This window comes from Physcomitrium patens, chromosome 21, assembly GCF_059467195.1.
Source record: "Physcomitrium patens ecotype Gransden chromosome 21, ASM5946719v1, whole genome shotgun sequence".
Lineage (NCBI taxonomy): Eukaryota > Viridiplantae > Streptophyta > Bryopsida > Funariales > Funariaceae > Physcomitrium > Physcomitrium patens.
In genome coordinates, this window is record NC_143430.1 from 1,203,141 (window position 1) to 1,223,437 (window position 20,297).

Below are 20,297 nucleotides of genomic sequence, written 5' to 3' on the forward strand. Positions count from 1 at the left end.
TAGCACCTTCAGGGTAGTTAAGAGGATAAGACTAAGGCTTCGTAGCCTCTCTCAGACACCTTTATATACTACATGTGAGCCTTGGTGAGGCTCGAATCCTTGATCTATAAGCAAGTTACCTTTGAGATAAATATTTTTACTTCACTTTTCAATTATTTACTATATATCTTCAAAATCTCATAACTTACTTATAATAATTCGGATTAATATGTTTCTTATATCATTGGAAAGATAATAAAATTACCTATCTAAAAAGATATTATTTATTGTTCAATTTATATTTTTATTAGGTAAAAATAAAGTGAACAAATTATGATTTAATTTTAGGTGTTGTAATTGCTTCATGTCATTTGTTTCAATTGCTTTGTAGTTGTTCTTCTTTTTTTCTTTATAATTGCCTACTTCACTTTATACCATCAATTACCAGCAACTCTTAATTGAGGCCATTTTGTAACTTGGGTTGAGGAGTGAAAATTTACACTCACAAGTGTCTTACAAAATCAATATGTTTTGGAGGTCCCCCAAGACATCGACACATAGCTCCTAGTTAAGAATATATATGGAGGCAAGAGTGAAGCCTTCTTTACTCTTGTTAATACCATTCTAGTCTTTAGTCTTATTTTAAGACTTTCTAGTTTCTCTATGTTTAACTATTGTCATTCTAGTTTAATAATATATTATCTTTGAGTGACTTTTTAATTCTTTCAATGTCATAAGAGTATATTGAGGATTTCTTTCTTTGTAATTAATGTCCTTGATGATTTGATAAGAGTGCTAACTTACTATTTCTATCTTATTTTAGAAGTGAGTAGATTATCCTACTTCTATTGTTGTATTTTGAAAGTTGTGGACTTATCACTTTTAAACAAATAATTTTATTTTTTAATACTCATCTTTTTCTTAAAGAGAGTAGATTATCTCTCTTTGTGGAAATTTTTATTTGATATTAGAGGTTGAGGATTACCTTCCTCTCATTTAACTTTTTGAATTTGTTTAAATTGTCTATGGAAGAAAAGATTATGGATGCTACTCTCAACAGAAGTGAGAATAGATTTGCAACTATTATAGATCTTCATGAGCTTCTCAATACTTTAAGAGTAGAAATTTCACATATTTTCAATATAAATCATGAAGGTACTATTCTTATGCCTATGGAAGAAGTTCAAAGTCTGAGGCAAGAAGTTATGTAATTGAAAGAAGTAGATTGATTGATCTCAAATCAAAATCCAAAGAATTATGCTTCTACAACTATAATGGTGTCGTGTTACGTGCTATCTTACTTGAAAATGCATCGGGCATCTGGCTATGGAAGATAAAACAATGTTTTACAAGTATCTAGATAGGCTAGTGGATTTCAACCATTTAAATACAAACTATTTCGGATTTCAATATAAAAGCTTAATCTCAATGTAAAGTATTTGAAAGTACTATTTTTAATAACTTCAAGATATTATAATTACAAAGTCTTTTGTTATTTATTAATCTTTATTATTTTATTTTATTTTTTTTTAATTTTTTAATTTTTTAATTTTAATTTTAATTTTATTCTATTTTACTTTTAAATTTAATCCTAGACAGCGAGCTTTGGCAAGTTGTAATTCTCAATCTGACCATCTGATTGTTGTAAACTTCTACCACTAGTGTCTTTGTAAGCCTTCTAAATGCTCAAGAAGTTTTAATCCAATCTAACTTACAGGTTGCAAGAAAATGCCGTAAATCTACACTGATTTATCTTGATTGCTGCCTAGAAGTCTCCACTTACCACGCCAAAAGTCACCTTATTCCAACTGATAGATCTCCAGATATTACAAAACCCTAAACAACTACAATCTGCTAACTTTTGATACCTCTTTACACTAATAGTCAAATATCTTCTATCTGTTCTGTCAGATTAACACAAACTTTTGCATGCATTCAACATACTCAATCCTCAAGACACTTCTAAATTTCAACTGCAAAAGATTTTCTAATTTCACAAAATAGTCAAGAGTATTAGCCTTAACTTTATTGCAAAAGAAAATCCAATCACTAGTACAAACACTGACTTTCAGCAATGATTGCAAAAGTCCTCCCAAACCCTATGACATCCAATTCTACACCTTTCGAAGGAACTTGAAGCTAGCTCTCCGACCACAAAATCTTGATCTCAGAATGCCTTCTTCTTTTTCTTTTCTTTTCGTTTTAATCCATGAGGTCCCCTATTCTTCTACCTTCGAATCTTAATTGCAACAACAGACCTACTTTCATGAAAATCTTGCTTCTAAGAGGATCATTATACAGAAAAGACGTTTCTGCAAAACAATATAGAGAACGGAACAACTTGAAATGGAACTGAAGCCTCTGTATTCAAGACCTCATTGAATTGCCCAACCAAGTTCGGTCTCATACTCGACAAGAGGCCCATAACAAGACCTAGATTGGATGTCCTTGTAATTGGATCAAATTAGTCTATCGCATTAGACTCACCCGAATATTGAATTGGTCCTTTCTTCTTTTGTCGACTCTTAGTATGAATGGCTCGGACTCATTCTACCCAAATTACCGGAGAATCTTGAGGACCTCGATTTATTCCCTCAATTTTTTTCAAACTATGGATCTGCTCATCTCAATTATAAAAATTAAACGGAATATTATATTGTTGATAAGTATGCCCCGACTGCTTGCTATTCCCACACACTGGCGCATAATTGTCAATGGCTCTAGGATTGGGACATTCAGTAGCATAATCACCATTCTGTCTATACCAAAAACAACGATGTGATCTTCTTGCACCTCCATCAAGCATATTGGGTGTCTCTACCACTATATACCTACTAGGCTTATTCCATGTAAGATTAAAAAATGATTCTGGTCGTCCCGTTGGTACAGAGGTACTTAGTTCGATGATAATAGTGGAGCATACTCTGTTATCTCGTTCGATGATACAGCAGCAATAGGGTGACATTAACTGACCCTTGAATATTGGCATTGGAATTGGCCACTATTTCTAACATCCAAGATGAATAAACACTAATAAATCTTTTCTATTTATATTTTTACCATATAATCGTGTTGCAACACAACAACGGAGAGAAGAATTAGTATGATTGAGAAGTTTAATGGAACAAGATCAAAATTTCCAAGTTCTTTGGAACAAATCAAGCTCTATCTAAGATTGCATTTCTTCTAATATTTTGATGGAATTACTCAAGTTAGATTCATAGGCACACTTTTATTAAGAAGTACTCTTTCTTGATTTGTACATTTAATAGAAAAGGATTTGCGACTCTTTTATGATTTGAATTCATTCTTAAAAGTATTGACAAATATATTTTAAAAAAGTGATTGAAAAAGAATAGCAGAGACCAAGCTCTTATCTTTACGATAAGTATCACGGTTAACAACTATATATGCTGTTGAATTCCAAAGCCATGCTTGTGACGTGGATTAGAATGACAAAGCTCTTATCAATCAACATTGATATGGATTGAAGAATAATATCAAACATTTGTCACTGACAATGCCAAAGGTAGAATCTTTAAAAAAATTAATTGCTCAAGCTATTGCATGTGACAATCAATTATTTGAAAGATATCAAGAACAAAGACTTAGCTCAAGAAAAAAAAATCAAATAATAACAGTAGCTCCTAGGTTTTCGAAAATTCATTCATTGAGGCCAAAACCAATGCAAATTAATATAGTACACTTTAAATCCCTCACAAAGTAGAAAAATATTTGACAATGAGAAAAGGATTTTTGCTTATATTATGGAGAAGCTCAATATACTACTCAATATTGTCCAAAGAAACAATGCAACCACAAAATGAGAATCATGGTTACCAAAAAAGACAATATATCAAAAAACAAGTTTTTCCAACTACAATAGAGATTGTTCAACTGGAATCTTGTATAACTCCTACTAAAGGTCCTATTCTCTCATAAGATCTCTCACCTTATTTTGTAATAGAAATTTATTTAGGACCGAAAAATCACAAATTCTTAGCTTTATTAGATTCAAGAGCATCAGCCTATTTTATAAACAAAGATTTTATCAAAAAATAAGAAATATCATTAGTTAAAAGAACTAATCTTATACATGTAGAAAGTGATAGATGATTGTTTGCTATTTTTTGGAGATGTTACATATAACACTCTTTCATTAGATGTACCAATTAAAGATCATAATAGCATAGTAATATTTCATGTAATAAGAGCTTTGTTTAATTTGATTATTTTAGGATTATCTTGGTTAGAATAATATAATCCTCAAATAGATTAGACTTTTTGTAACCTTAATTTTTTTGATAGTTTAATCCAAAATCCCATTAGTCAAATAAAAATACATAAGTTTAATAGAACCAAATCTTTATTAATAGGTGCCAGAGCTTTTACACATGTTTCAAAAAAAAGGAATTTCTTTTGTTTTATATACCATGCCTATTTTTGATAGTGAGAAGACATGAAGTAATATCCCTAGCCAATATCAACATTTCTAAGATATTTCTTTAAAAAATAATGTAGATATTCTTCCAGAGCATTGTCCTTATGATTGTTCCATCAATCAAAACCAAGTTAAAGAATAGCAAATCTTTGCTATAAAAGAGACAAGATCAAAGAAAGATAATACTCTACCTTCTATCCCTCTTTGTAGCTTCTATGTATTTGTGATACTAAAGAAACGGAAAACCAATAGCCAATAGATTCAACTCAAGAGCTTTTATTTGCGGACTTATCAAACAAGACATTGCAATTGTCACAATCTTCTAGACGACAAAATTGAAATGAAGATCTTCAAGAATGATATATCCTTCCTCAAATAGATGGTGAGATATAACGTATTTGGTATCACAACCTTGAAAGAGACTCTTGATGTTTGGTGATTTTATTAGAGGTAGGAACAACTCTTGACAGTGTTCCAAATGTTGTATTTGAAGGAAGTTACAAAGGCCTCAGTAACAACCAAATAAGAGGGTGGTCTTCTCATCATAGTATAGGATACTATGGATGGTTGAAAAGACCTATCAACCATCTTCAAAGAGAACAAAGATCAGAGTATGGAGCAAATATAATTCACCGCATCTTGGATTTTTTCAACATATGAAGATCGCTTTTCATAGAACTTGTTCCTACAATGCGAGTAATGTCACGGATATACATATGTATTCTAATAAATACTTATATGATTGAGAGAAGTAGGTAAAAGTAGATAAAAATGGATTAATTTCATAATATCTTCTAAAGAAGCTTCTTAAAAGCTTTATAGATGTTGCTTTGATTTAATATGTATTTTGTAGTTGATTGATAGGCTAAAAACTTGGTCAATAAGTTAACCACATGTTAATAGCTTGCGGAGCAAACTAATTATGTGGCGCACATATAAAAAACCTGCCTTACAAGTTAAGATACGTGTCTTGCAAAGTTAACATGTTTTGGAGGTCTTACAGGACATCGCTATGTAGCTCCTAGTTAAGAGTATATATGGAGGTAAGAGTGAAGCCTTCATCACTCTTGTCAACATCTTTCTAGTCCTTAGTCTTGTTTCAAGACTTTCTAATGTCCTTGTTTTTGACAATTGTCATTCTAGTTCAATAATATATCATCTTTGAGTGGCTTTTTAGTTCTTTTCAATGTCGCAAGAGTGTATTGAGGATTTCTTTCTTTGAGATTCATGTCCTTGATACCTAACTATTCTTATCTAGATAATTAAATATGTCTATGAACCTTTGCTTTGTTTCTTATTCTTCTATACTTATAAAGAATAATTTTGGTTATCCTAATAAATTGGTTATACAAGCCTAATTTTATATATTATTTTAATATATGTATTTGATTTATTTATTTTTTAAAAAAATAGCTAATAGAAATAATCTAATTTATACTTTTTGAAGTCACAAATTTATCATGTATCTTGTATTTTAATGGATGAAACCTTCTTTGATATTGATTTTTTATTTTTATTTTAATTTTTAATTTTTAATTTTGTTTTAAAGTATCTTGTCATGAATGTAATGATGTCTCAACTAATAAAATGGATTGCCAATTGTTAAAGGTATTTCCCTCTCTAATTTTGCAAATAAGTAAAATATTTCTATTTATAGGAGTATTTAATTTTATACTATTGGTTGCCACATTATTATTAAAAAGATTTATGGAAAAGCAATAGAAAATTATATTTGCAAGAATTTAATAAAATTTTATATTACGTCAAGAATACAAATTCAACAAATCTAATACTACGACATCAACATCAATTCTTTCAACAATTGTTGATGAATAATATGATTAAACCATTAAACTTTGGACATGGAAATTTAAATATTATTTGATCTACTTTAATTGCTACAATTATTATGGAGGAAAAACGTATATATTTTAGGAGCAATTTCAACATTGTTATGATGTTTGATTCATGTTGTTCTTATTGTTGCTTGCAAGTTTGGTCAAACAAGTATATTTTTTTACGTTGTTCTTGGATTTGTTTTAGAACCAAGATGATGAAAATGAGGGGGGTGGAAGATGTTTGTAATGTGAGGTGGATGTGTGGAAGAGTGAAGGGATATTATTGGAGATATGATTGGAGCTTGGGTGAGAAGACGAAGGAATGGGGTGAGGCGAGAGAAAGTGGTGTGGTGGAAAAGCGGGGTGACGAGAACTTGATGCGTGCGCGCCGTGGAGGTGGGTGGGCGAGGAGAAAGAAGGAGATGGAGAAGGAAAAAGGAGAAGGAAAAAGGAGATGGAAAAGAAGGGCGTGGATGAACAAAAGCAGTGCACCGGCCGGGAATCGAACCCGGGTCTGTACCGTGGCAGGGTACTATTCTACCACTAGACCACCGGTGCTAGCCTGTTAGCTGCGGTCGCCGCCGCGCCGCTGCCGGGGATCGAACCCGGGTCACCCGCGTGACAGGCGGGAATACTTACCACTATACTACAACGACTGCCGATCAGCGGACGACTCACGGCCCCTCCTGGGACCCGGATGAGCGAAGCCGTTTTCACACCACACATACCACAATGCGGTCTTCTTCTTCTTCTTCTTCTTCTTCTTCCCGCACCGACCCCACCCCCAGGTAGTAAGTAAGTATCCTCCTCGACTGCCGTGCAGCTACCTCACCACCACGCCGCACCACGCGGCCTCTCCTCACCTCACCTTACCTCCAGGCCACGGCCCCTTTCTTCGTTCATTCGTTCCCTCGTTCGTTCCTTCGTTCCTTCGTTCCTTCGTTTGTGCGGGCCATCTCCCACTCCATGCCGGGCTCCTCCACCATCTTCGTTTCATGCATCCTACTCCTCACCCCCCTTTTATCTACCAAATTTTATTATGCAATTTACTTATTTTTTTTAAATTTTTTTTATTGATATTTTTCAACATCAAGGATTGTTTTTGAATTCTTTAAACCCTTACCACTACTAATAAAATACATTTTTTTTTAAATTATTATTTTCGGTTTTTTATTTTCATGACATGGTATTCATCATTTTTTTTTAATATTGGATTAAATAATATAGAAGAATAATTCTATATTATAGGTGTAGTCTTTTTTCTTTATTATAGAACTAAATTATAAAATTTTATAATGTACATGTTACAAATTTATCCAAAACAATATTTAAGTAATTACAATTGCTTTAAGAAGGTCAACTTGAATTTTACAATATCAAAGTTTAGAAACAAAAATTACAATGGCGTCTTGTGACTTCTACAAATATATGTAATAATACAACCATTATTTGGTGTATGATCTATTTTATTTGCAATATATTTTCTATCAATTAAACTAAAAACTTTAAGATGTGTAATTTTAAATACAAAAATAATGCTTTTATTTTTCATAAAATAATTTTTATTACATTTTTTGTACCTATGCATAGAATAAATACATTTGATATACATGGATTGCAAAATGGTATTAAACTATAAATTTTTGTATCATAAGTTTTACAAAATTTGAGAAGTTTTATAAATTCTATTTTTAAATAATTTTCTAAAATTTTAGTTGACATGCTTTTAAAAGTAAAATTTCTATTTTAATTTATAAAACTTTAGAATACAATTAGCATTCATATTTTATATTTTTATACATAGGATTCTTTTTTTTTTCTTTATTTTGGAACCCTTTGTAAGTATGATTATGATATTAATTTAAATATTCTAGTTATTTTTTGATTGATGGTGTTTTCATTTATTATCTACAACACAAAACAAAACTAAACATTGTATTAAAGGATTTAGCTTGTATTAGAAGAATCTTCTATATATTGCACTAAACTGTTATTAAATTGAGATGGATTCAAAAAACCAAAAAAAGAATTCTAGTTCAACATTAAATTTTAGAGAATCAATTTCTCTAATACTAAATAAGATTGTAGAATTGGACTTTTGTACAACATCATTGTATAAAGGCCGTATATTTTTTTTCTATCTGTTTGGTTTTATTTTTAATAGTTTATTATGTTGGTTCTGAAACTCCTGTTGTTTTTACTTTATTTTTTAAATTTAGGTTTCTTTTTATGTTAATTTTTTATTTCTAACATTTTTTAATGTCAGAATATAATTTTGTAATAAAAAGGTGACTTTTTATATGTAGAAGTTTGAAGCAGATAATCTTGATTTTTGAGGATTGTTATTTATTAGTTTTCGATTTTTCAAGTAATTATAAATGGTCATGACAGTGTAGTTGTATCAAATAAAGTTTTAGAATTTTTATTTTATTTTAAGATAATTTCGGTTCAAATAGTATATTTTCAAATAGATTTAAAATTTTGTACTCTTATTTGAACAGGTTCGAATGATTTATATGAAAGATAAGAAATACCATGACTTGATTAGATACATAGTTTAGATTGTTTTTCTATTCTTGAGTTAAATCTAATTTGGAAGAATTTCGTAAATTTGTATTTTATATATATATATATATATATATATATATATTCTTAGATTATAAAATTATATTTATATATATATATATATATATATATATATATATAATAGTATATAAATCATTCTCAAAATATTTTTGTAAAATTTCTAAATTTTTATTATAGTATAATATTGTTTTTGAATAAATGATTGACATGAAAATGATTTATTATTATTAAGTTATTTCTATAAATAATAGTTTTTTTCAGCATTTATGTGTTACTTTTGCATCTCAATTTAGTCTTTTTTGATCTTGTAACCAAGTTTTATAAGTAGCATAATACTAAAAAAGATCAAATATTAAATACTATACGATAATAAAAATCTTATTGTGAATTTTTAAAATAATATTTAAAAAACTAGATATTAGATATATTTATTAAAGGCTCTAAGCAACCATCTATTATTTTTTAAAATATTAATTAAAAAACTAGATATTAGATATATTTATTTAACAAAGTGTCTTTTTTGCTCGATTTAGGATCATCAATTTATTTTTGTAGACGAAGTTTTTATTCATTGATATAAAATATCTTTAATAAAGAAAATTAAATCTATACATGTAGAAGTCATAGGTGATCATTTTTTGTTTTTGGAAGATATTATTTATAAAATACTTCCTCTAGATGTAACAAAAAAATTTCATTATAGGTTAAGGTATTCGATATATATGAGTTAGCCTCTAATCTAAACATTTTAGGTTTATTGTGGCTAGAATAATATAACCTGAATATTATGGATTTTTTGTAGTATTAACTTTTTCTAAATCATAACAAAAAGTATTCTTAACCAAATAGATAGTCATAAGTCTAGTACAACCAAAGCATTTAATTATGATGTCTTGTGAATGCAAACAATAAATTATGTATATTCCAGTTTATTATAAATGAATAACAAATTAGCCAGAACATTATTTATGCACATTAAATTTTTGAAAATTATATGGTTAATAGAACTTTCCAAATGGCAACAGATGTACACAAGTTTAATATTTTGGTGTGAATTTAATATTAGTCTCCATATTGTAATTTCAACTAAGTTTTTTAAAAAAACATTTAGAACTATAATCCACCCCGTTAATATAATTAATTTAAAGTATACCATTTTTTTATTTTCTGAATAGTGTGAAGTAATTTATTTAAAAAAGCATATATATATATATATATATATATGTATATATATATATATATATATATATACACACATATATGTTTCTACTCAAAAAGATATTTATTTCTGTACCAAGAACAGACAACAGCATAATCTGATGTCCTACAAAAATGGTTTTAAGCAATGAAATCAACCAATTTAATATCTGATAGAAATTGATTATTGATCAATTGTTTTTTTACCACGTCTGCTTATAGTTATATATATAAATATAAATACATATATATTATAAAACACATAACCACTATCGGTTGTAGATGATAAATTGTACAGTACCTATGAATCAGGAAATAAACAAAAAGACTTAAATAGGCATCAACTACTAGAAATAAGCAAAAGAATAATGCATTCCCCAAGGATGAACAAACACACATCATGAAATCAATGCATGGAAGTACAATTGCCAACACCAAGGTGAATATAACAACCAAGTGATTAAGAAGATTCACCTCTAAACATGGGACTATTATGAAGGAAGGCATCCAATGGAGCCCACACAACAAACTTAAAGTATCGCTTAGAAGAGAGGAAAAATACCCAACCAACAAATTTATATGTATATAAATGTGTTCGCCAACCCACAACCACATGTCCGCCTCTCATTGCACGCATTATTTGCAAAATCCTCATGGTCCGAGAGCGTGCTCGCTTGGACGTAACCCTAAACCCATCCATCCTGGACAGTGCACTCAACGAATGGGCGAGGGCCAAGTTTCATCCATCCGCGGGGTCGCGTCGGAGGGGGAAGAGCAGCAGCATGCTGAGCCGTGGCGTAGGAATGTGTCTAGATTGGGGGAGCGTGAGCCTGGCCTTGCGAGTGAAGCGACGCCACTCACGACGACGGAGATCGGGATTGTCCAAGGGGAAGCAAAGCACAGCCTAAGCACGGCGGCCGCAAGAAATCCATGATGCGAGGAGTCTGCAGCACGTTGCTTTACGATGAGTAGTGGTAGTATCACGGGAAGGAACTCATGGTTGCTGGGACTCCATGAGCTTTTCAGGAACCATCATTGTAGTTGGTGGCAGGGTGATCGGTGCCGGCTGCCATTGATAAGCCCGGCAGGGCACGTCACTCGCCGTCATCACACTCATCCGCTCCCTGTTCCGGCTCCAGTCTCGGTTGGACTGTAATAGGTCTGCATCGAATATGCTGTTTATACATAATCGACACGTGCAGGATCTAACCCCACAGACGCGGAGCGTGGGTTGAGCGGGGCAATAGAGCAAACGAAAAAAAGGACTGTTTAATCTCGGCTGGAGTGTTAGTACCGATTCCGAAGAGGAGCACATGTGGTGAATAGCGCCGGATTCCCCGGACTGCGCGTTCAGACGACAGTTCTACAGCGGAACTCGACGTCCGAGTGTCGTGCCTTGGCTGGGGTGGTCGCCTGTTCCTGCGGGGCCTGCACATGGATCTTCAATGCAAGCAAAGGGTGGTGTTGTCCTCATCACCGAGAAGGTCGAAAGACGCTGCAAGATTCTGCCCCTCCTGGACTTGCGAGTTGAATGTGCCGGTGCCCTCCTAGCTGACGATCATCCGGAGAAGGATGCTGTTGTTGGTTTTCTATTCTGACAGTTGTACTTATAGTAGTGGCGCAGATGATGGTGGACTGGATAATTGTGGCTTCTCGATGAGAGCGGAGCTGTTGGTTCCCTCCCAACTTGCGTTTTTGGCGTACATGGTTGCTCTGCAACTTGGTGAGACCTTGATTTCGTAATCACAGCTGGGTAGTTTTGTGGTTGTGTGTTCGACCTCTGGCAGGATCGAGGTGCAGTGTATCCAGGGTCCGATCTGGGGGACGCCTCATGGGGCACCTTCTTTGCGCCTCCGACCTTTTTCATTTCGTGTTCATTTTTATTCGTTTTTATTGTTTTTTATTCTCTTATTTATTTTTATTGTTTTTTCGAAGGGTGTTTGATAGGCGTGTCTACTTCCATGGTGCGCTGCTGATGTCACAGACACATCTCGTGTAGCACTTTTGGAGCTTTCGGAAGCTTCATAGCCCTTCTTAGACCTCCTCATGTGGTTTCTGTATACATCTCTGTTTTTCTATCATTATCAATCTGCGTCGTTCATAGAAGCCTCCCCCTTCCTTTCTGTATCTTCTGCTACTTCACATCAATCTAACGTACATTATTCTATTGTTCTTTTATTCTCTGATAAATAAGTTTTGATCATCTGTGACGTCTTTCGTATTTGGAGCAGACTGGTCAGTGCCAAATATTGACCTTGAACTTACGACAATCCCTGGATATGTGTTGAAAGTCCGCGCAGTGGGTTTCCTGGAGTGTCGATTAGTGTCGGGTAACTTAGTCAAGTCAAGATGCCTCATCCACTTTCATTCAAATCGATTATGTGGTTCTTCCCAGTGCATATGAACTCCACTGTCGAATTCTAGAATTTAGCCTGTTCGAGAACAGGCATATCCTGCGTAGCCCTATTTCGATTCTGCAGAATACCTTCTTTTGCGGTTCTCAGCTTAAATATTCTTGAATGCGTTTTATAACAGAGGTGTTGTAATCAATTCACAATAGAACAGTTTCCTCTAGTAAGCCCTGTCACTGACTGCCATTCATCATCTCCCCCAAAACGCCCTCACTGTCTCTCCTCCCCTGACAGTACTCCTCGTATTTGAATTTCTTTTTGAACTCGCCGTGTACAGGTTCTTCGGAGTGCATCTCAATTGTACCTTTCCATTATGACAACATCGATTTAGCTCCGGTTGCAGTTGATTGGTATTCTTGCTTCAAAGTGACAACTTGAGTGAGCCTATGAGTTCTACGGGTGGCTTTGTTAGCACAAATCCATTTTAGGGGATTATTGGAACGCACCTCCATGGCCACAACGAGTGAGGCCAGAATGGCTGTACCGCCTCCTGAAGCGGATCAGTGTGAAGCCAATACTGATCTTCAAGAAGTAACCATCGATTCTTCAATAGAGCGCCAGCAGGAAGGCCAGGAACCTTCACAGGAAGGATTGTCACGTCCTCCCGGAGCTTTCGACTACGTGGAGCTGCCCGTAGGAGTTGCAGTGAACACACCATGCAGTAGTGAGGTCGGTCTACAAAGGTTGTGGGAAGGGGGCTTATTTGATGTGAATGAGTATACAGATGTCACGCTTCATACGGCCTGGTAAGGTTACCTTCTCTTTGGTTTGCCGTTATCACGAGCTCTTTTCTGCTTCGGAGTGAGGTCTCACAGTTTCAAACTGGTCAAGTGTGTGGGTTCCGTTTTGGTGGAGGTATATCATCGTAGGGGTTTCATTGATAAAGTAGTGATCAGATGTGTCTAGGAAGTCAAGAATCTGGACTAGGAGGTGAATTTCAACAGGTGAAGTTTTCTCTGATATATATACACATACACACACATATATCCATGATTATGTGTATTAGGGTAAATATTGGATACACAATTAGTTTCGTATTTTGTTAGTGTCTGTGTCCCTCTCAAATTATCGAGTCGGTTAGACGGCAGTTTCGGAGAGTTGCACATTCTATATCTCTTGTCACCTTTGATCATATCGCATTTGTGTGATTCAGCTCTCTTCTGTTTCTCTGGTTTGAATTTAGACGAACCTACATAGCATGCAACTGGTTGTCGTTTATGTAACGTTCTGTAAGAGTTATACACAATCCTAATACTTTCTATCGTATTATTATGTAGCTGTCCATGGCACACATTTGGGATGAACATGGAGCGGTCGGGCTTCGGTACAAGCTGGACTCAAGTAAACATCGCCTTTCTTCGTGGGATGGTCTTTTTTTAATGCATTTTCAGCTATTGTATTAACTTTTGTATGCTATGGCGAATTTCTGTCGTTCTGAAGCATTGCAATCTTGGTTGTGTACTATTCACTGTCCTTGGTCTAAGGATTGAATGTCCATAGTTATGGATAATTTTCACATTTTGTAGGTAATTTGAGCTTTTGTGATCAAAGTGCTACAATATGGCCTCAAGGTGTAGAGTTTGACAATTAGCAACTTCTTTAACATAATCAGCAAATAGGCTTGCCTCACATCGGTGAATTGGAATGCTTCCCTGTGCAGGGGGGATTTTTCTTGCTGCTCGCAATAGGAGCGTTGTGGTTTTACATCATGTTTTTGTACACAGGTTCACCATGGTACATCTATGGCACTGTGGGTGTGACTTTGCTGATTGCAATTTATGCTGGTCACTATCGTGCCCGCATGCGGAGGAGATTCAACATTATTGTAAGTTCTAAAACTTACTCCAGTGTATACGCTTCCGTCCGAGGCTGCAACTTGCATATGCGTCAATTTTTCCTTGGGATGTAGGGTGTGATTAAGCAGACGTATTATTTTCTGCGGTGTTCGATCTTTTCTTTCATGTTTTTTTCTCTATTTATCTTCATGAAGATGTTCGGTACACGTATATCCTCCTTCCTCGATGTATTTGTTAGTGTTTCGAGGAGTTCACGGTGGAAGTATTGCTTCATATATCGCGCAGTTCATGCCGTTGTTGGGTGCTTGGTTTTTTTGCTCCATTACCCATATTAATATCAAGGAGCAGCGTGGTTGCGGAATTCGAAACATGGACTATGATGGATCGATGGACTATCTGTGGTTCACACAGCTGCTTTGATAATGTGTAGGGAAGTGAAGGTGACAACACTGTCAGTACTATCGACGATCATCTGTACCACCTTATGTGCGGCTGCTGTTCACTATGTCAGGTAGGTCATCCTGTTGCCTCTTGGTCATGCTCATTTCACCTAAATTTGAGGGGCGTCTTTCGGAGGAATATTTGAAATCATCATCACCTGTTTAACGCTGTGTATTCATCAGCAGTATTACATGTTTTTTGTTCAATCAGTTCCATTTGAAGTTCGGCTGATGTGGGTTTTCCTCCGTAACTCCGTGCAAGTTTTTTGTTACTCAAGGATTCCCTGGACTTGTTCCTTCTCAGCCGATAGAACATTGATGATACAGGAAGCTAGAACTTTAAAACACAACAATGTCCATAATGGAGTATGGCACGGGCGTGGAGACATTCTGGTTATTGGCAGCCAGGTCGTGTTCTCTCCCAACGGTACAGCAGATCTGGCATTGAATCCTTCTAGGAGGTACCCGCCTTGGAGGAAGAAACCTGAAGTTGAAACGCCCACGGAACCGGTATCATTAGAGACTGGAACAGAGCATTCATGGACCGGAGAAGTATCTCAAATACAGCACCTTCCTCTGATACAACGTTGACCCTAAATACTTTGAACCTGTGCTCACATTGACCCCAATCAGGAACATGATGCAACAGAATGTTGCATCGAATGGATCATGGATGGATTGCCAACTTTGAACTCTAGTTGCTCCTTGTGACGAATGTCTACTGGTCATGCGTTGAGGCAACTGAATCAAGTTCAAATGGAGTTTTTAAGCTCTAACGGAGGTCATGTGGGCGTTGATTTTTCATCACTGGCTTGAACAACAATTTGGAGAATCTCTTGGCTTAATGGTATGTGTATTTCATGGGGCAGGTGGCGATTGCCTGGATCTATTTCCGCAACCATAAACAACCTTGACTTTCTTATCACCGTTTTCACTCGGCCACGACATGTCAGACTCCATGCTATTAGGTCGCATCCAATGTAACATCGAATTGGTGCCGGATAATATTCCAAATTGGTGGCAAGCTGGGAACGCATATTCCGGTCCTTGTAATGAGTCTTTTATCTGTTCAGGAAACCAGGTCGGCGTCCATGTTTTGCTCTTTCGGGAGGTATTCTGGACGTGATTCAACAAAGTATATCCTCGTGATTTCATGATGATTTTGTGAATTGCACCGGAGTTTGGGATGAAGCAGGAGCACGCGTGCAGAATGCCTGACAGCATAGGATCTTCTTTTTTAGCTTCGGTATGTGCAGCAGGAGATGCAACTCGTTCCACATTGGTAAGAGTTTAAGGAGTAGGCGGGTCTTGTTCAACAACCACATAGTAACGATATACGCCGCCCGTCATTGGCTTACTGTAAATGGTAAGCAAGTCCATCCATTTGAGCTCGATCTTTCCAGTTTCATAGTGGTGATTACGTTACGCAGATGGCGTTGTACTGATGGTATATTTTAGGTTTAGAAAACCCGGTGTAACATGCTCTCGAACAAGTATCACGTATCACCGAAGTTAAATCAGTGAACGGGTTACTTCTTGTGGATACCAGTTTGCATGCGTTTTGCTTGTTCAGCCGAAACAAAGTCTAAAACAGAAGGCTCTGCCTTGGTAGGAACTGGTTTCACACATCATCTCCCAAGTGTCTTGGGCAAGTTTGATTGAACTGGTGATAAACCCTAGTATGTACTAATCTGAAGCAAGTACATCAGTACATAGATTTCCTGGTTATTGTCGAGTGTTGCACCATCTTTCTGTTTTCTGATGAACAGCTGTTACACCTTCTCACAGAAATTAGCGGATATGCATTTGTGTCGAATCAGTTCCAACAGTACTGACAAAATGGATTCTTGGTATCATGAGAAGAGAAGGTTCAAGTTGGTATCTTGTATATTTAATGTTGCCTGTGCAACAGAATTATTGTTCAGACCTAGATTTCTTTCAGATAACGAACTAGTAGTACAACGAGTTGCACCGCCAAAAAATGGGTGCCTCAATTTTGAACGTCCAACTGACAGACATTTTACTCTTTAATTTGAATGGACTGCAAACAACAATGTGAAGGGATCTGTGTTATCGTCTTAATAGATGAAGTTTCCACCATCTTCAAATTTGTCTCTGGTTAACAAAGCACACTGGATGTGTTCGCTCTGCTGCTCGCCTGGTTGTAACACATACAATCCAGCTGTCCAAAGAATTTCAGAAAGTACAAAATGTCCACATTGTGTGCAGAAGACTAATCATGAGTCCCCCGACTCTCTCATGAAACCTTAGCATTTGTCAACTGTTGAGTGATGTGAAGGAGGAAATATGTCTGATGTGTTTGAATCCATTTGAAATTTGTGGCTGCGTTTTGTTTTCAGGTTTCACTTCAATGGCATTCTGTAGTACTCATTATCCTTCGCAGACTGACAATTTGAAGTGCGTCTCCTACGGTCCGATTTTCTAAATAGAGAAAAGAAGAGGTTCCAAGAGCACATGGACAAAACGACTTTTCTGGATATCTCGATGTTTTAGTTAGAGACGGGGATGATGAACTTTATAACAATATCGATTCAGTCACATTTCACACTCTGAAAACATTAAACATGGAAGGATTCATGAGGTGGAGTTTGTAAATCTTTTGCTTCACTACACAAGTACTGAGATTCCTATACAGAACAAAATTACTATATAAATACCAATTGGGTTTTCATTACTTCTTGCAGCATGAGTTCCAACAGACACTAACCTCAAAAATCACCTCCATTATACAGTATTTCATCCTGGTCATTTTACTACTGCTCAAGTCCTCGCAAAAGGCTCACTTCATTGCCCTCTACCAATCCCAGTATGACTTCTTTGTTGCGTTCCATTTCTATTAAATGTTTAAAGCAGATAACGGGGCCTTTTTTTGAATGAACCAAGCCCCCAGAAGTCAGGTGCTGGAGACTCAGCCTGCCCCACCAGTCCACTCCACTTTTATTGATTTGTTGCTAGACCTCAGATCAATGCCCTCTTGATGGGTCCTGTCATTTAAAGCTTGTGTGGTTCACATGCATTGGAAAATGGAGGAACTTCAATATTTGTACCACTGCACAGCAGGTACTGGATCCGTCACATATGGTTTTCTGCTACTACATCTCCGCAAGAGGTAAACCGCCGAGTTTCAGAAACAGGCTGCCATATAGTGGGCGGTAGCAGGCAGAGTAAGATAAAACACACAAAAAAAGAAAAAAAAACATCAACGAACAAGTAAGAAAGAAACTGGAGAAAGGGTTGAGGGATTTGGTTCTGTCCACGAAACTGAACATTATGTTGCTTCAATTACAGCATAGAGCGGCGGATGAGAGAATGGATTGGTATGCAAATGATTGTTGCAAGACATCATCCATCAAGTAGCTGTGCCGGATCCATCAATCCAGTCCCTGCAGTTATCAGTACTTCAATTGACTGGCTTCTGACACGCTTTGTTCACATGCTGATGAAGAGCTGGACTCTTGCTTTGTCTTGACAAGTTTGTCAAACCAAAGGAGAGCTCAGCTGGTGGCCGGGCTGGCATTACCCACAGACGTTGACAGGCGAACACTTACGAGCGCCAGTGCACACACGTTCCTCGCCTGACACAGAATTGGATCCAAGATGGGGCCATCCCAATGCTTCCGGGGGTTTTCTCCCTTCGTTCTCCATGTTTGGTATCCATTGTTGTGAGGGTAGCTTGGGTTTTGTCTTTGACCTAATTGGCAACACGTACTACGTGGAAGGGAAAACTGTGTGCAGAAGTGCACCAGGATTCACAAGGATCCACAAACGGCTCAGGTACTCTCTCAACACCAATTTCTAGAAGGGAATTTCTCCCTTTGTGCATAGAGCAAGGTATCTCGAGGTATGGAACGCTGAAAATTGAAGCATGATCAGGGCAGATCATGATTTTTCGTAGAATCCCAGACGGAGATGTTTGCACATATGGATACACATGTCAAGCCACATTTCGCAAGTCATAAATCAGCAGATTAATCGAGCTTGTGGGAGTTGAAGAGGATGATAGCCCATCATTCTTGCAGTCTGACAGGGATATGTATCGAACAAGGCCCACAATGAGGTGTGAAGAATACGGACGCTTAACAAAAACTACTCCAAGCAAGGAGTTCAATTGCCACTTCAAGCATTTGTGAGCTTTCTTAAACATTAACCTGGAACCCGACAATCCAATGGTAATTGTCACCTCTGCAGACACACAAACACACACACACACAGATATATATATATATATATATATATATATACTTACACTCACACAAATAAACTGTTCAGAAACTACCAGGCAGACAGGCAACAAGAGCAGATTCAGGACAAGATGGGGAGCATAGTCAGATGCAGTCCATCATCTTTCGCTGCCCTTTTGGATCACTTCACAATTGTGAACCAACAAATCTGCCATCAGAGTGCTTACCAGATTAGGCAGCTATAATAAATCCCCGCCATGCTCAAACCCCAGCCCCCTTTCCATCTGCAGCATCGACCCATCCTTGTGTGTTCAGTCAAAGGCGGAGCGCGTTGTCAACTCGCCAATGGAGACTACCTGCCACACCTGCAAGTGCAGGCTCCTGTAATGCGAGCGAGCGGCAACTGGCTTCATGTGGAGGATAAGGCTGTTTTTCAAAAAAAATGTTGGCACATGGCTTGACAATCTGGAGCCCTCTCTGATCTACTTCAGGTGTTGCAGGGAAGTTCTGAGAAGGTGGACAAAACTAGCAGGCTCACTGGACCAATGTGCGCCACTCTGCTGTTTAGGGCACCCAGGAGTTCGGCTGGAGCTCGTGTCGGCTGGTGTGTATGTGTGCTCCGCCAAAAGCTCAGGAGGGCTTTCGCTACTTCGCCTGGGGCAAAGGTGAGGGCATGTGGCTGCTCCTCCACCCCTAAATGTGGAAGCTGAGCTGACCTGCGCATCTTTCCCGAATCGGAACAGCCTCGGGAATTGGAACTCAGCCTTGCTTGAGCTCCTGGAGAAATTCCCAATATCAGGTGGAGATCATGCATGTTGACTCTACAAGGTCATGTATTGTGATGTGAACTGGAGTTCAAAAGTGACAATATGTCGAATGATTTTTTTTTTTTTTTTTTTAAATCCATTTGGTTATTCTGGAAGAAATATAGAATTTCATCTCTTCTAATGCAACAAAACAATTAGAGATGATGAGTAGATATCTTGTAGATTAAAGTAAAAAGTTTAAGAACATGATTTAGTGATTTCTTATGACCATAATATGACCTAGAAAGTTGATGATGAGGTGCTGCAATCTGCCCGCCACAGTAGATGTAGAGTTGAAATCAGAATGAGCAATGGGCTTAAAAACACATTGACACGGGTGGTGATGGATGTTTGCTATTAGCTACTTTACTTCAAAACAATGCCTCTGTTTTGCAATAATCTCTATTTTCCATCATGTATTTAATTGACGTTTATATTCAACGTAAATACTGAGCGATAATGCACTGTTACAACTTTTAGATAATCTTTGATGGGAGTAGTTTCTCACATACCTCTCAAATCAACAACACATTTGAATGTGGGAGAATACAAAGTCTCGCATGGAAGTGCCTCGTACACAAGATCTCATGGAATGAAGAAA

At 36.5% G+C, this 20,297-nt stretch overlaps 1 protein-coding gene and 2 non-coding genes across 6 annotated transcripts; 1 reads left to right on the forward strand and 2 right to left on the reverse strand.

The window, feature by feature from the left end:
• Positions 1-6,745: 6,745 nt before the first annotated feature.
• TRNAG-GCC (transfer RNA glycine (anticodon GCC)) lies at positions 6,746-6,816 on the reverse strand. Its single transcript has one exon. It is a non-coding gene; the product is annotated as a tRNA-Gly (tRNA).
• A 26-nt stretch (positions 6,817-6,842) lies between these two features.
• TRNAD-GUC (transfer RNA aspartic acid (anticodon GUC)) lies at positions 6,843-6,914 on the reverse strand. Its single transcript has one exon. It is a non-coding gene; the product is annotated as a tRNA-Asp (tRNA).
• Positions 6,915-10,486: 3,572 nt separating this feature from the next.
• Positions 10,487-16,788, forward strand: LOC112274101 (uncharacterized). Of its 4 annotated transcripts, none has more exons than XM_090245958.1 (6): positions 10,487-11,764; positions 11,977-13,198; positions 13,730-13,793; positions 14,113-14,277; positions 14,679-14,759; positions 15,016-16,788. In XM_090245958.1, exons 2-6 carry the CDS (start codon positions 12,903-12,905, stop codon positions 15,277-15,279), a joined length of 870 nt encoding a protein of 289 aa, XP_090102084.1. In that variant the 5' UTR covers positions 10,487-11,764; positions 11,977-12,902; the 3' UTR covers positions 15,280-16,788. The 4 variants fall into 4 exon arrangements, with proteins under 4 accessions (XP_090102084.1, XP_090102085.1, XP_024359034.1 ...); XM_090245959.1 differs by having other exon boundaries at positions 12,730-13,198; XM_024503266.3 differs by lacking the exon at positions 10,487-11,764 and having other exon boundaries at positions 11,772-12,371; positions 12,730-13,198.
• The last annotated feature ends 3,509 nt before the right edge of the window (positions 16,789-20,297 follow it).

Excerpts from the sequence above, each read along its gene's own strand:
- LOC112274101 (XM_090245958.1), top strand. The coding sequence starts at position 12,903 with ATGGCCACAACGAGTGAGGCCAGAATGGCTGTACCGCCTCCTGAAGCG. Across the intron at positions 13,199-13,729 it reads GTCACGCTTCATACGGCCTG|CTGTCCATGGCACACATTTG; the intron begins GTAAGGTTACCT and ends ATTATTATGTAG. Across the intron at positions 13,794-14,112 it reads TCGGTACAAGCTGGACTCAA|GGGGGATTTTTCTTGCTGCT; the intron begins GTAAACATCGCC and ends TTCCCTGTGCAG.